General features: G+C 29.4%; 1 protein-coding gene across 1 annotated transcript in view; it reads left to right on the forward strand.

Moving 5' to 3' along the window:
• LOC128855894 (probable cyclin-dependent serine/threonine-protein kinase DDB_G0292550) overlaps positions 1-12,193 on the forward strand; it is a 68,201-nt gene extending 56,008 nt beyond the window's left edge. The window contains exon 3 of the mRNA XM_054091121.1: positions 11,822-12,193. Coding sequence (XP_053947096.1) covers positions 11,822-11,825 — 4 coding nt within the window. The 3' untranslated portion in view covers positions 11,826-12,193. The remainder of the gene's footprint in view (positions 1-11,821) is intronic.
• The last annotated feature ends 4,413 nt before the right edge of the window (positions 12,194-16,606 follow it).

A 16,606-nucleotide genomic window follows, 5' to 3' on the forward strand; every position in this document is an offset into this window, starting at 1 on the left:
CAGTTCACTTTATCAGTAGGTCGTAATTAACCTCTGTTGAATAGCAATTCATTTCGAATTTGATTTGAAATTGTAATTAATTGATATGCCAGCGTATTTCAGGCCAATTACAAGTTATACTATTCCGAGTTGTTCATGCATTTTGCTGCAACTCGTTTACTACACTTAAAAGCCACTAATTCCAGCAGCTGGCGACTGCTTGTAAATGCATTAAGCGCAACAAGAACTCAATACTGCAACATTTATTTTTATATTCTTTGCATTTGCTTTTTTTATATATTTATTTTATTTACCTCCGTTTTGTTTTTAATAAACTTGTGGGTGTTGCCCTGACTGCCACTGCTGCAACAAACCTTCCACTCAATTTTCGCAAGCACTTTAATCGTCGTATTTTATTCCTCTTGTATGACAGCAAACAAATGTTTTATTATTTATGCGCTCACACTGCTTGTACATACAACTATTTGCTATTAGATTTAACTAATTTTGTTACTTTGGCAATATAAATTCAATTTAAAAAACTTGTTTCTTCAAGTGGTTTCAATATTATCATCTCATTTTCTTAGCAATCGCTTTGCCACTCAACTTGAATTTTGTATAGAAGCAAATCAATGAACCCACGCCTCCGCCCGCTCGTACTTTGCAATCAATGTTTGCAACCATTTTTTTCTTCTTCTCAATTTTCAATTGTTTGGTGGGCGTTCAATTACACTATTTTCGGTTTGCTTTTTATTTCCAAAATCACTTTCAATTTCATCTTAACTACTCACAGATGTGCTGTGTAACTGTCGGACGGGTGTTTCGTTACCAAGTTTGGTGGCTAATTTGCAGCAGCGTAATCTGTAAATGAGAGAAAAAAATTAAAAAAAAAAAACAAATGTTTGGCCTTTTGAACATCTTTAATGGTGTCTAGGTCAGCGTTAATAATGTTTTTGTGAATTACTGAGCTTTTTCTACAACAATACATACATACACTACTCGTAGCGTAAAAAAGAAAGGGCGTGGAAGAAATTTTAAAAAACTCTTGCTGTTTTGGAAATCGCCCGATAATCGTGGCCGTCACTGAATGCTAAACGCACAGCATCTTTGCAAAGCCAAAATAATGGTAAACATTGCTAGGCGTGCAGGCTCAAGACTTCTGCAGAAGTTGTAAAAACGAGGGAGAGGAAGAGACGAAGATTCATCACTAAAGGTAAACAATTTTTTAATGAGACTGTGGAAATCAGAGATATTCTAAACATTTTTGAAAAGTTCATATTACATAGTTTTAGGCGGATAAGAAGAAGTTCCCCTTGCTACGGTATGACGATGGGTTATGAGCCTCAGTTGTGGTTGTTGTTCATGTTTTTTATTTCATTTGTCAGAAGTTTTTGAAAAGCGGTGGGTGTGCAGTTGATTTTTAATAATTTTTTTGTTGACGGTGTTGTGCTTTTTCTTCTATGTATTTATTATAGGAGCTCTTGGTTGTGCGTGGTTGGCTAAACCAAATATTTGCCAGCCAGACAGTTTAAATCATTAAAATATTTTTTAAAAAATATATTAAATATTTTTTTCATTGATTAAAAATACATAAAATGTTTTTTTGTGTTTTGTTTTTCTTTTTCTTATTAAAAATGTAAACATTTGTTTCCCTCTTTTTCGCTTCAAAGCTTATTTCAAGAAAACGTGCGGCGCTTATCGCACGCCGTAACTCAATTTCTCGGCATTAAAACATTGAACTTTTAATTCCCGACAGTTAACTAATTAATATCGGCAATAACAATAAAAATACTAAATGCAAAATGTGATTTTAATAACACAACGTAAATGTTATCATTCAAGCTGGAGGTTTCAGAAAGGTGCCTTTGACTTATTAAATATTAAGCAAAATAAAAATTGTAGCTACCGTAAAAAGCCGATGCCATGCGAGATGCAATGTCGTGATAAGAGGTTGTAAAGCCGCCTAAGCTATTGGTCGTTAGGAGCGCGCGCGGCTACCGCTAACTCCTCCAGTGACACAGCTAAAAACGAGCAAATACGAGAAATTATAAAAAAAAATAATTAAATAAAAAATGCAAGCAAAACAATCGGCGGGAATCCGTCCTAAATTATGGAATGTCGCATACTTTTGCATAAATTAATAAATTTCAGAAAAATTACAAAAGAAAAAAACCTTTTATCTTTTGATTTCTTCGCAATTTTGCGATGAGTCGTTTTACTGCAGTGACGCTAAACTTTTATCACCATTTAATGTTCAACATTTCAATATGAATAATTTATTTACGCAGAATTGTGTTGTGAGTAGTGGCGTTAATAAAAAGACGAGCGATATCAATTCGCAATTATGCAAATTCTTTTGTTTACTCTGCTTAATATTTCTACATCCGCATTTTAGTGTCCGTTGCAAATGTCGTACGGCTGATAAGTAGCGAAGTTGTTTAGGTGATTAAGAGATTATCTTTTTATTTGTGTTGTTGTTTGTTGTTGTTGTAAGTTCGCAAATATACCGTAATCAGGATATGCCGTTAAGTCACATCGAAGTGGGAAAGTTTCATGAGCGCGCTTATATTCGCAGATTAGTGGACAAGTAACGGCGAGCTATTTTTATGCAGGTATTAGAACGCTAGCTAACTTGACACACCCTGTTTTGTTTGTTTGAATGGGTAATGCCATTTCATGGTAGTTATTTTATAACGAATGGTAAGTGAGAGTGAGGCCGAGAGTGAGAGGGAGGGAGAGAGAGAGAGAGGAAGAGGGAGAATAAGTTGGGTGCATTTAAATTAACGTTTTAAGTACGGTTACGGACAAATCAATAGAATAGCGATATTTTACCCAGCTTTGACTACTTCTCTTCTTTTTTTTATTTTCATTAATTTTTTTTTATAATTCTAAAACAAACATATGCAAAATTCGACAATCACATTTCAATTGTTTTATTTAGAATTTTTTTTTTAAATTTTCACTTTTCTAATATATTTTCATAATTTTACAACAAATATTTGAATAAAATTTTTGATTTTTAATTTTCATTCAAATATGTAAGTTTCAAACTTTGTACAAGATTTATAAAAATTCGACAAATTTTCATCAAGATTTCAAACTTTTAATCATAACTTCTTTTTTTATAAAATTTAATTTTACAACAAATAGTGAAATCAAAGTTTTATAAAAACTCGACAAATTTTCATCGAATTTTTTAGCTTTTATCACAATGTTTTTGTTTTTTTTTTTTTTTAATTTTCAATTATTCTACAAGAAATATATAAATCAAAGTTTTTTAAAAATTCGACAAACTTTCATACAAATTTCAAACTTTTAATTCAATTTTTTTTTTTTAATTTTTATAATTTTACAACAAATATATAAATCAAAGTTTCATAAAAATTCGACAAACTTTCATACAAATTTCAAACTTTTTATTAAATTTTTTATTTTTTTTAATTTTTATAATTCTACAACAAATATATAAATCAAAGTTTTATAAAAATTCCACAAATTTTCAGCAAAATTTCAAACTTTTTGCTATTTTTTTTTTGTTTTTTTTTTATTTTCATTAATTTTTTTGAATTCTACACCAAATATTCTAATCAAAGTTTTATAAAAATTCGACAAACTTTAATAAAAATTTCAAACTTTTTATAACATTTTTTTTTAAATTATTATTCATTAATTTTTATAATTGAACTAGAAATATATAAATGAAAGTTTTATAAAAATTGAAGAAACTTTCATTTTGTTTTAATTTGGGTACACAATTTTATAGCTTATTTAAATCTAGTATAACAAAATGCAAGCCAAAAGTGGCTCAACCTTCTCGTTGCATTTTAATATTTTTTTCTCTGACGGGTGTGTATTTTCTCCATGTAACCAATGAACCACACTTTTTATATCTTTCTACGCTTGTTCACTTTTCATTCATTTATGTTTAATTTCCTCATAAAGAGATTATTTCATACATTGCAATTATTTTTCTATGTCTAAATGTCATCTAAAATATTTACACATTTTTTACATCATTATGTATGCATGTATGTGCGTGTGTATGTATATCTGATAAAACTTCATTAGCTCAATTAAATTTTATTAATATTCAATTAAATATTATCATGCAAACTCTGGAGTGCTGTGTACGTACGTATTTGCACTTGACCCTTCATCAAGTTGTACAGCTGTCAATTACATTTTAATTGAAAATGGCGCCAAGGCATAATTATGTTTGTCCTACCGCCATTATCTGTGTGTCAACGCTAGTTAGGGTGATTGTCGACTAAATAAATAAAGCTTTAAACCAATAAAAGCTGCACAAGTGAGTTGAATTATTGGTGCTCAACTGTAATTTTTTATGCAAATGTGTAATTTTCTTTGCTAAAACTTTTCCTGATTGTCCACGATTTACTTCTATTATTTTAAGCTTATCAGCTAATGACAGTGTTTTATGTGCACGTTTTTTTGCATTTTATTTAAATTGATGTTTTCCCGACTAATACCACAACTAAACTATTCGCAACAAGAAAAATACACTCTTACATACATAGAAGGCTCTGTATTTCAATAATGTCCCGTTAGTTTTAAAATTCCGTTCATGGTTTTGTGAAAAAACAGACTCAAAAATAAAAAAACAAAAATTCGGTTTAGCGAGCTTGCAACGAATGCGGACTATAGAGCACGTAATGCGTCATAAATTCAATTCGGATTACTGGATAATTCGGATTACACACCTTCGGATTAGCGAGCTGGCACTGTATTTTATTTTTTTTAAGTTTTTTAAATTTTTTTTTTTAATTCTATCATTTTTTTTTTATTAAACATTTATTTTCAAATGTTTATTTTTTGTTTTTTTTTTTTTTTTGAAGATTCTGTTTTATTAGCTTTGTTTTTTCAAACATTGTTTTTTAGAATTTTTTTTTTTCAGAAGTTTGCTTTTAATAAAAATAATTTTTTCACTAAATAAACGTTTAAGTAGCCCGCGCACCCGAAAACAAAAGGACTTCGTCGAGGGGAAACCATATTTTATAATAGTTAAAAAACAAATAATAAAATTATGTATAGTTTAGGATGTGACATTTACATTGAATTTTTTTAAATTTTGATTTATTTGATTGTACCGCTAAATATGTTTGCCTCCGCTGGTACTTTTGCCTACCGTCTCAAAATTGTGTTATAAATTGTTGAAAGTCATGCAAACGCTCTTTCTTTCACATCTGCAGACTAGTCTGCAAGCACATAGCCAGACTGAGTGAATAACTTTGGCATATCAACTATTCTAGCTTAAATTGTGAAAAAAGAACAAAAAAAGGTGAAAAAATACTCCCTAGGGTTAAAGTCCAAACCTTTGTCATGCGGCTATTTTGATACCTTACATTTATTTATCTATTCACACTCATTCTAGTGATATGCATCACCCTGCTGGCCGCAAATAGTCTCAATTTATTCACACAATGTCTCATTGTCCCCCAAAAAAGATTGAAAGAGTTTATTACAACACAAAACACCAAAAAAATGTGGGTGGTATACATGCAGTGCATATTGAACGCTGGCTGCATTGCTCACATGTAAACCTGCCTACATACAAACACACGTAAAATACAATGATAGGTGCACAAGAAGGCAGACACAAATGCAAGCTCTATATTCATGCTGGTGCAATTCAAATCGAGAAGATAATAAGTACCGAGCACTACTTTACGAGATTGTGTAGAGTTCAGTTGAAGTGGCCTTGTCTGCGACGACTATTCAACGGTGCAGAGCCCATCAATGCGATGTGCAATGCAAAGTAATGCAGGCAGTGAATCACTTTAGTAGTCCGTCAGTTGGTCCGATATTGTTGTTTGTGTGTGTGCCGGCATGCATACATACATACATACATAATTTGCTGGCATTCATTTTTATTTCTTTATATTCTTTTACTTCTCAAATCAACCATCCAACCAACCAGTCAGCCAGCCAGCCAAACAACTCACTGACTGACTGAGTAGAGCTTGTCATAGCCAGCCCCGTCCTCTGTCTAAGCAGCTGAAGTGAAGTGTTTACCGATTTGTTTGTCGATCGGTTCGAGTGTCTGCCAAGTGACGCTCTGCTGCTGCTTAGCCGCATTGTCAATTGACGGCGGCGGTTATATTGTGAAAAGGCGTTAAATGCAACAAGTTTTTAGTGCAGAGGTGCCGCGCAATCGCCACTATTGCCGCTTTTCATGCTTGTATGTTCACTATCGGCTTCGTGTCGGCTGTTCTTGTAGAGTTTTTGTTTGCGCACTCAACTAGCAGCCAAAAGTGTAAAGAAGCAATGACGGTGTGTTTGTGCAAAAGTATGTGTGCCTACATATTGTAAATATGTACGTAAGAAATGTAAGAAACACTTGAAAGGCTACAGCTGAGCTTTTTTGGTGGGGCGACGCTTTGTTGTTGCTGCTGCTGCTTGACTTGCATTCTGTTGCGTTGGTCTAGATGAATTGTTTGAAGCTGATTGTTGTATGCGCACGTGGGATGAAAATGAATATATTTCTTTTATTTGACATTGGAAAAATGAGCAAATGAACCTACAAAGATTACGGTGCTTATTCAATTTGTGTAGCAATAGCCATAACTTTTTTGGCTCTTTAGTGTTGATTTGCTGCTGATTGCAGCAACAACGGCAACGGTTTACGATGGCGAGTTGGCGAAAAACCAGACATTTTTGCACATTTAAATCGCTCGTAAAAATGTTTATGTATTGAAATGATATTCAATTGGATATCAATTTTCTCAATCTGCACACAAAATAATGGTAAAAAAATATATCTTAAATACTCACCTTGAAATATGCAAGCCGTTTTTTAAGGCACAAAATATTATTTTTCAATATCTGCAGTTGATTATTGCGTGAGTTCAACCAGCTGCAATAGATATCCTATTATATAAAATCAAGTCTATCGAAAGCAGCTCTTTTTGAAGCGAATTACTCAATTGCCATTGCAAAGTTACAGCTCCGGTCCGGTTTTAATAATAACTCTAATTTATAGCTGGAAATACTAATCAATTATCTTTTTGAACTATGCATTGGAAATTGTTCATTAAATTCGAAGTGGCTTATGAAGTTATTTTAAGTGTGAGATGCATTGAGATGGGCATTTATTTTTGTTTTTTATTTCTCAATTTTGTAAAAAATTAAAAAAAAAAAATGCATTCTTTTTACTCAGAATTTTTGAAAACTTTTCAAGTATGCAGTTTTATAGCTCATCAAAGTAAGTGCATGTTTAATTTGGATCAAAAATCGCACTGATTTTTAACAATTTTTTTCGGTCTTGTGCATTTTCTTCAGTTAATGTCTATTCCGCTTTTCTTTTTATATAGAGGAAAATACCCAACACCGTCAACACAAAAAATTGTGAAAAACCAACGCGATTTTTGAACCACTTGAAACTTGCACTTTGTTATACTGAAATTTAATGAGATATTCAATTTCGTACCCGAATTTTTTCTAAAAATTCTGAGTAAAAAGTTTGAAATTTCGATAAAAATTTGCCGATTTTTGTTTAAATTGTATGCTAAGTTCGAAACAATCCTTTATAAATTTGTATTCATTCACGCTATGTTTTTTTTTATGTGGAGAAAATGCCTAACACCGTTAGGGGAAAAATTTATCGAAAATCAATGAAAGTTTTGAGCGATTTCAAATTTGCACTTTGTTATACTAAAATTTCATGAGCTGTAAAACTGCGTACTCAGATTTTTTTAAATTTTTTTTTATTAAAATTTTTGAAATTTTTATGAAAATCCGTCGTATTTATATAAAAATCGTGAACAAAGTTTCAAACTTTCATTATAATATAAAAATGTTTTCTTCTTTGTTATAGAATTGAAAAAATTAATGAGTAAATAGTGAAAAGTTGCGGTATGTGTGGGGCCTTTATTAAAAATTAAGATTTTGTTATAATTAGAGATCAACTTTTAAGCCCCGAACCGAAACGAATTTGAACCGAACCAAATGCTTTAAAGGTCGCAAGTAACAAAAAGGAAAGCGGTTCTTTAAATCCAGTGCTTTTTAAAAAGGTTTACAATTTTAAAAGTTTTTACAACTTTTTTTAAATTTTCTTTTTTAATTTATTTTTTTTAATTTTCTTTTCTAATTTTTTTTTTAATTTTTTTTTTAGTTAAAAATTTTTTTATTTTCAATTTAATACCTTTTTTAAAATTTTTTTGTTAATTTTAATTTATTTTTTTATTCTAAAAATATTCTGTTTTATTTTTAATATAAATAATTTTATTTTTAAATTTTTTTGAATTTTTGTTTGTTTTTAAATTTTTAAAATTTTTTTTTTTGTATGTTTTTATAAAAACGCCAAAACGCATTAAACTTACTCACATTAATTTCAGTTCATAAAATTCATTTATGTTTCTAAAAATTACAATAAACTTCTTTTACATTTTTACTATTGTACTTTTACATTTTTACGTGTAATAGTGTTTTAATATAATGAATAATTGTATATAGCAAAAATATTTACTAATTTTCGCCTTGCTAGCAGCGCCGTCTACCGGCATAGAGCTGGCTTGCAGCACTCAACAATCGCTCACTCAACAGAGGAGCAAATTTAATTTCAAAACAATAAAAAAAATTTGGTTTTTAATACCAGTATTCAAATAATGTTCCAAAACACTAAAAGTTGAAAAAATGTTTAATCAGAAAAATTTACAGGAATGTGCGGTTCTTTTCTAACCGAAACCTAATTGAAATTTAGTGACCGAAGCCGAAATTCGGTGCTTCTCTAGTTACGATATTAGGGTGAAGTGTGACATACTCGACCTCGATACCCAGTTACATTAAAGCAAATTTGAATGTTTTACTTTAAAGGTGAGCAAGCCATAGACAGGCGAAAGCATACCTGGATAGGTAGAGAAGGTGAAGGTTAGATTTCCTTTTTATTGTTTAAGAATATTTGACAAAACAAAACCTTATTCAGCTGTTTTATTGCTACAAATTTGGCGGGTCCTGCGGCGCATAACACCTGGTAAACAATATTTGTTACTCGTAATTTAGTAAATCTCAACTTTGGCAATAAAAACCCTCGGCACATTTTGCTATAACGCAAAATGCAACATCTACTAATAAAAAAAAGTGTTTACTTTCGATTTGTATCTTCGTCTACTTCTTCACACTCGCTTTTTGCGCAAAATCAGGCAAGCGCAACAATTTTCTTTTTCCATTTGTTTTTTTTTTGTTTTGGCCACATCAATTGGAGTTCGACACACCGAATCACGTTGCGAGAGAAATGTTGTCACTGATCTGGTTGCAATTACAGTCATTGCACCACGACTGGTGGTGAATAGTTGTCTCTGACCGTGCGGTTAATTGCAATTTATCGAAACGGCACACTGCGCACTGCGCACTGTTGTTGGTTTGCTTGCTTATACAACTTTTTATTTTTTTATAATTTTTTTATTTTTTACTTCATAAATTCATTTCACTTTAAAGTGGAAGGCATTGACTTGTCTGCAATCATTTTGTATTCCAATGCATTTTCGTTTTGTTGTTTTTTCTTTCCGTTATCCCCATCTCATATTTTCTATATATAGAGGTATATTTGCTCATATTTGTGCATATATTCATATGGCAATTGTTCGCAACGCCTTTTCCGCTAACAAATATCCGTAAGTAAGCGCATACTTATGTTATACTCGCATGCAAATTATTTGCGATATTTTACTGTCAGCCAATGCCAGGCATTCATTTTGTATGCAAAAGCTCAACTAACGCGCGCAAGTCTTTCCAGGCGCCTTACATACCGCATACATACAAAAACCCGCCGGGCGCAGTGTATTTTGCACTACATACATATTTGGTTTAAGCAGTGATTTGTTGTCGCTGGCATTGTTTTTGTTTTTTAATTATTCACTAGCAAGCAAGGCGGTAATTAGTAGCTAATAATGCAGCTCATTTAAGTGCGCGTGTGCGCATGGCTAATGAGAGCAGAGCGCCCATTTAGTCTAATTTTTATTTCTCGTTCCAACATTGTCTGTGCTCTGTCTCCTGCTTTGCGCGTGCGCAGCTTTTACAACGCACATTCACAAACTGGCACAATTTTCTTTCTTTATCATCACGGCCAGCTGTCTGTCTGTCGGTTTTTGAAACAGCAAGAATTGTCTGCAAGTCATCTGTGGGTTTCTTTAGGTTCTTGAGTGAAAAGTTTTATAAGTAGATATTTATATTGTACACCTGTGTTCAAAATAATAGCAGCGCAACATATTGCAACGTTTTGAGTCATTATTTATTGTTTATTTAAACCTTTTTATAATTAATTTAAACTTTTTTGTATAATTTATTTTAATTTTGTTTATGATAAATATATAGAGCTATATTATTTATTAGTTATTTGAACTTTTATAATAAAGATATTCTACAAAACCCAAATACCTTTTTGAATTTTATTTATAATTTTTTAATACTATTTAAATTTTTTTATAATAATTAATTTTTTTTTATAATTTATAATTTATTTAAATGGTTTTTCTTTCAATCTTTTATAATTTTTTTAAATCTTTTTTATTTTTTTATAATAAATATATCCCACATCAAAAACGATAGAACTTAATATAACTTTAATTTAATTTCTTTATTTTTTTGCGATATATCATCTATTATTTTCTATATAATTCTTTTTCATAATTTTTTCATAATAAATATATCTTACACCAAAACTAATATAACTTAAAGTTATATTATTTATTTTCACTTTTTTTATTATTTAATTAATTTTTTTCTATTTTTTTAAATTTTTTTAAATTTTTTTTATTTCTTTTTTTTTTATTTAAATTTTTTTTTTTATTTTTTTTTTTTATTTTTATTTTTTTATTTTTTTTTTTTATTTTTTTTTTTTTATTTTTTTTTATTTTTTTTTTTTTATTTATTTTTTTTTTTTTTTTAAACATTATACTAAATATATCCCACAACAAAATCAATATTATTATTTAGTTTTTTTTTTTATAATTTAAACAATTTTTGTATTTGATTTTTTTTTTTTAACTTAATTTTTTATTTATAATTTATTTTAATGCCTTTTTTTCATTAAATATGTCCTACAACAAAAGCCATAAAGTCCTAAAGAGTCAAGCTTTGTACAAAAGTCTAAAAAATTCAACAAATTTTTATCAAAATTTCAAACTTCTTAATCACAATTTTTAAAAAAATTTTAGCGAATTTATTGTGCTATGGAAGAAAATGCATAACACTGTCATTTTTGAGCCACTTGAAACTTGCAATAAAGGTCAACGGGATCTAAAGATGTGTACTAAATTTTTTTTAGAAATTTGGACTAAATAACTTCAAATTTTGATGCATTTTTTTTGTTTTAATTTTTTAAGTTCGAAACTTTGAATTTTATTGTTTTATTGCAGCACAATGTAAGAAGATATAAAAGCAAATAAATGAATAATCAAAACTTTGGAAAATGTTGTGCTGCTATTATTGTAGGCACAGGTGTAAACGACGTGTGTCTGTACATATATGAAGGACCGAATCGTGTGGATGTGCCTGTAAATTAAAAAAAAGCTTCTCATAAAAACCGACTTACCTTCACAGTCGGTTTAAAACTGTAGGTCCCCCCATTTGTGGAAAAACATCAAGACGCCCACCACAAATATGACGAGGAGCTCCGTCAAACACCTAAAGAAGGGTGTATCTGTATGCTTCAATTATATGTTTGTATGCATTTTGCTGTAATTTTAATAATTTTCATTTTGCCGGTTTTACGATTTTCTTATTCAGCGGAATGTGCTCGTATTAATTATTATTAGAAATTGTATTTAATAAATTTATGAACGTTTTTGACAATTTTACTAACCTTTTCTTTTCTTCTTTCTCTTTTTAGGTAAGTTTTTAAAATGAAAAATATTATCCAATCGACTATCGATGCACAATCCAAGCTGTAAGTGATTAAATTTAGTAACTTTGAGGCCTTGAAAAATTCCATGTTCCGTGTTTTAAAATACACCTCTGTTCAAAACAATAGGAACGTGACGAATTACCGAAGCTCGCAGAATTTTTTTGTATTTAATTTGCCCTTTTATGTTTTTTATAAAGATATAGTGCATTCTACAACAAAAACCGTTTAACTCAAAACTTCAAAATTTACGAAAATTTAACGTTAAAGAAAATCAAAATTGTTAATTTGTTATTCAGATTTTGTGAAAACTTCGTGGTATGCAGTAGTATGGTCAATTCAATGTTAGTGTAACAAAGTGCGAGTTCAGTTCAGTTCAAGGTAACTCGAAATACTCCCCAAGGGTCTTAAGGTCTGTTCAGGTCTTAAGATGGTACCACCCATTGCGCTGATTATATCTAGCCGAAATAAACGTCGGTTTATTTATTTATTTAAACAAAAAAAAAAAAGGTCAATAAACTGCAAAATTTCTTACTGACTAAAACTTGAGGCGATGGGGAAGGTTCAGCGTACTAAACGGTGGTAGTTTACGAGGGCGGTAGACCTTCTTCGGGAAGAAATCCGATTCATTCCGGTACGTTGAACGAGCTGAAGTGAGAATGGCTTTCTTCCCTTTTACCTAGCCGTCGACATGAAAGCTGATTATTTTGTAGACAATGACATTCCTGGAAAGGGGTTTGTTTTAATAATAATTTTCTCAACATCTCTTCATGGTTAAAGCAACTCATTTTCCTGCTCGACGTTATGTTAATGACCAACAGTCAAAATAACTATCGAGATGATGTCTGTGCTTATTGCACCCTGTATACTCTGCAATAGTAGACATTTTTCGCTTTAGCTTTACACCATTTTTGGCCTAAAAGTGACTCAGCACGTCTATGTGCTATGCATGACCCGACCCGACCCGAAACGTGTCTGCTCGCTCACAAGCGTACAAACTGCAATTGCAATTGCTGCTTTACACTGTACAACAGCGATTTTGCAACAGCTTTGTCTTGATATTATTGAATTTTTCAAATGTTTTTTATTTCGTTTTTGCTTTGTATGCTGTACTCCTCGTACAAGTCCAAATATGATTTTAATAACTTTGCATTGCTACATAATCTGTAATTATAATTAGGAATAATATGCCAATCAGTGTAAACTAGACCAAAAACAAACAACAACAAAAAAAAAATACAAAGAGGGAAAAACAAGAAAAATATAGAAAACAAACAAGTACAGGGTGCGTCGGTATGTAAACGCTGAATAACTTTGTCAGTTACCAACCGATCGACTTCAACATAAGTATATGTTTTTGATACGTCAATTCAGTACAATTTCAACCATGGATCCGAAACAAACGTAATCGACGCTATAAAACCCGAAATGCTTGACAAGGTGATGGTAAAATGGCGAAGGTAATAAATTGTAAATAACCAAACCAAATAAAAATACCTCACATATACAAATCAGTTGTTTTTTTCAAAGTTATTCAATGTTTTCATACCGACATAAAAGATGGTGCACCCTGTACAAAAAAGGGGGAAAACTACAAAAATAAAGGAAACAAATAACTAAAAAGAACCAAAAAACAACAAAACACAAGAATAAACATCCAACAACAATTAATGGTTTAAGATTACGAACTGTCTATAATGTTTCGTCATCTGTTTTTTATGGTATTAAGGTTTTTTTTTCATTTTATTATTTTTTAATTTTATTGTATTATTATTTCTTAATGTATTTTTGTATATAATATATTTTTATTTTATATTATTGTATATTATTATTATTTTTTTTTATTATGATCTTTCAATTTTTATGGTACTTTTTTTATTCTATTTTTTCATTTTATTATTTTTTAATTTTATTGTATTATTATTTCTTAATGTATTTTATATATTTTTTATTTTATATTATTATTATTTTTTTTATTATGAGTTTTCAATTTTTATGGTCTCTCCATTTATGCTATATTAATATTTTTTTTTTAATTATTATGATTTTTCAATGTTTATGGTTTTTTTTATTTATTTTATATTAATATTTTTTTTTAATTTTTGTTTTGAGTTTTAAATGTTTTTTTTTTTACTTTATATTTTTGGTTTTAATTTTTAATATTATTTTTGAATATTTCATTGCTTTTTTTTAATTTTTGTTATTTTTGGCAATTTTTATATTTTTTATTTTATATTATTATAATATATATTAATATTTTTTTTTAGTTTTAATTATTATATTCCAATTTTTGTATTTTTCTTAGTGTTACATTATTAGGTTTTTATTTTTTTAGTTTATATATATTTTGTTTTAATTTTTATTTTTTATTTTTGTATTTTATATCATTTGTTTTTTTGTTTTGTAATATTTGAATTTTTATAATTTTTAATTATATTTTTTTTTGTATCGTTTTTTTGTGTATTTTGTTTTTGTAATTTTTTTTTTTCTAGTTTTGTTTACATTTTCTGCTGTATTTTCTAACAATGCATGAAAATCATTTTATTAATCTTTTAATAAGTAGTATAATAGCAGAATCATTGACAGACAATAAAATAAACGCAAAAAAAGAAACAAAAAACGAAACGAAAAAATTAAAAAAAATTAAAAATAGAATAATAAGCAGTCAAGTAGCCAAATTAAATAAATGGTTTAAGATTACGAAGTGTCGCTAATGTTTCGCAATCTGCTTTTTTATGGTATTTAATTTCTATTATTATTATTATTTTTCTTTATTATTATTAAATTTTTTTATTGTTATTTTTTATTGAGTATTATTTCTTAATTTATAATATTTTTTTGTTGTTGTATTAAGTTTTGTTATTAGTTTTAATTTTTATTATTATTTTTTTAACTTTTATTTTATTGTTTTTCTTTTTAATTTGTATTGTTTTTTTGTAATTTTTTATTGTAATGTAATTTGTTTTTATGATTTTTTTCCCCTCTTTATCATTATTTCATTTTCATTATTATAATTATTTTTTTAATTTTTATTTTGATTATTTTTTTAATTTTTATTTTGATTATTTTTTTAATTGTAATTTTTATTGTAATTTTCTTATTATACTTTTTTGTTTCATCTTTATTATTATTTCATTTTTCACTCTCATTATTATTATTATTTTTTAATTTGTGCTTCCTAGTATATTATTATTTTCATTTGCTGCTGTATTTCTGCACAATTCACAAAAATCATTATTTTATTATTCTCTGAATAAGTATAATAACACAATAAATGACAGCCAATGAAATAAACGCAAAACTTGTTGCTCAACTTAAGTCTATTTATGCAACAAATAAATATTTGCATGTCATCAGGCGACAATTCAATCATTAATTTAGCCACCAAATCAAATGGGGAAACTGAGCTGCTGCCAACCAGTGGCTATTTTGTGCTGTTTATTAGAGCAACAAAAAACTTTGATTAAATAAATCTTGATAGAGTCTTATTACTTGGGCGTTTTTGTATTGTTTCTACATGCACATATACATGAACACACACACACACACACACACATACACATACGCATATAAACTCACACATACACACTTGCATGCTAGTTTTTATTGCTACACATTTCTTACTTCATTTTGATTTATTTCATTTTAATATTCCGTAGAAATACCAAAAATGTGCAAACGACTAATAGCCAACCAGTCAGTCAATCAGGCAACTCAGTACAGACGTCAGCAGCTTGCAGCAACACATATCCACATAGGTTTGTTACAATTTCTATCAATTTTTTCCTCGCCATTTTTTGCTGCGACAATTCATCATTTAAATTCATTCTTAAGTGACAGTTATTGTTGTTGTTGCAATCGACAGCGCGTTCTGTTCTTTTTTTTGTTTTTTTGTCATTGCATTCGCACTACAAGGCGGCAACAACGTATTCGCTTGGTTATGCCAACAATGCATCTGTGCAATGTGCAAAGGCGCGATCATGCAACACTTGTCAATTTACATTTTTACGATATCTAATCGCCTCGCAATTATGACACCTCTGACACCACCTCAGCAGGCTGTTATGTGTGTATACCCACTTACATTGGCCCTTAACACACAGTGGAGGAGAATTTCTTAATTGCCAGCGCAAAAGGCAAAACCGCATATTAATCAACCGTTACAATGTTATGATTCATAGAGTATTGAAGTCGAGCTGTTTTTTTTTTATTTTTTGTAGTTCATAACTTTTTCAAGCTTAGTATTTGAGTTTTTTTTATATTCGTTGCCAACTGTTTTCTTTTCTCGATGCCTGCTGCGATATCGTGGCAAATTGTAGCAATGTTTTACTAAACGTTTGCTGTTTTCAATGAGTTTTTTTTATTTTTTTATTAATTGTTATTTTTATTTTTTTTTTTTAATTAAAGTTCTTTCGCTGCGCTGGCTTACTTATATTTGTGCTTGCTTGTGTTTACTTTATACGAGTGGGTTTACTTACTCACCGTTATATTGTATTTATTTATTTCATTACTTATTTGAGGTGCAATCGTTGCTTTCCTTCAACTTGTTGGTTCAAGGCGGGTACGCCCAACGTTTATGCGCATACAATGCGTTGCTAAAATACATATTCATGTATGCATGTGTGTACTTGTATGTATTTGAGAATTACTAATTAGGCGAAGGACTTCATTTGAACTGGTGATGATAAAGCAATTAGCTTTTTAATCAACTTCATAAACCAGTTTGTTTAATTTTTCCCAAGAAAGTTTTTTATCGGCCGTCGTAGCCGAATG

Source organism: Anastrepha ludens, chromosome 2 (assembly GCF_028408465.1).
Source record: "Anastrepha ludens isolate Willacy chromosome 2, idAnaLude1.1, whole genome shotgun sequence".
Taxonomy (NCBI): domain Eukaryota; kingdom Metazoa; phylum Arthropoda; class Insecta; order Diptera; family Tephritidae; genus Anastrepha; species Anastrepha ludens.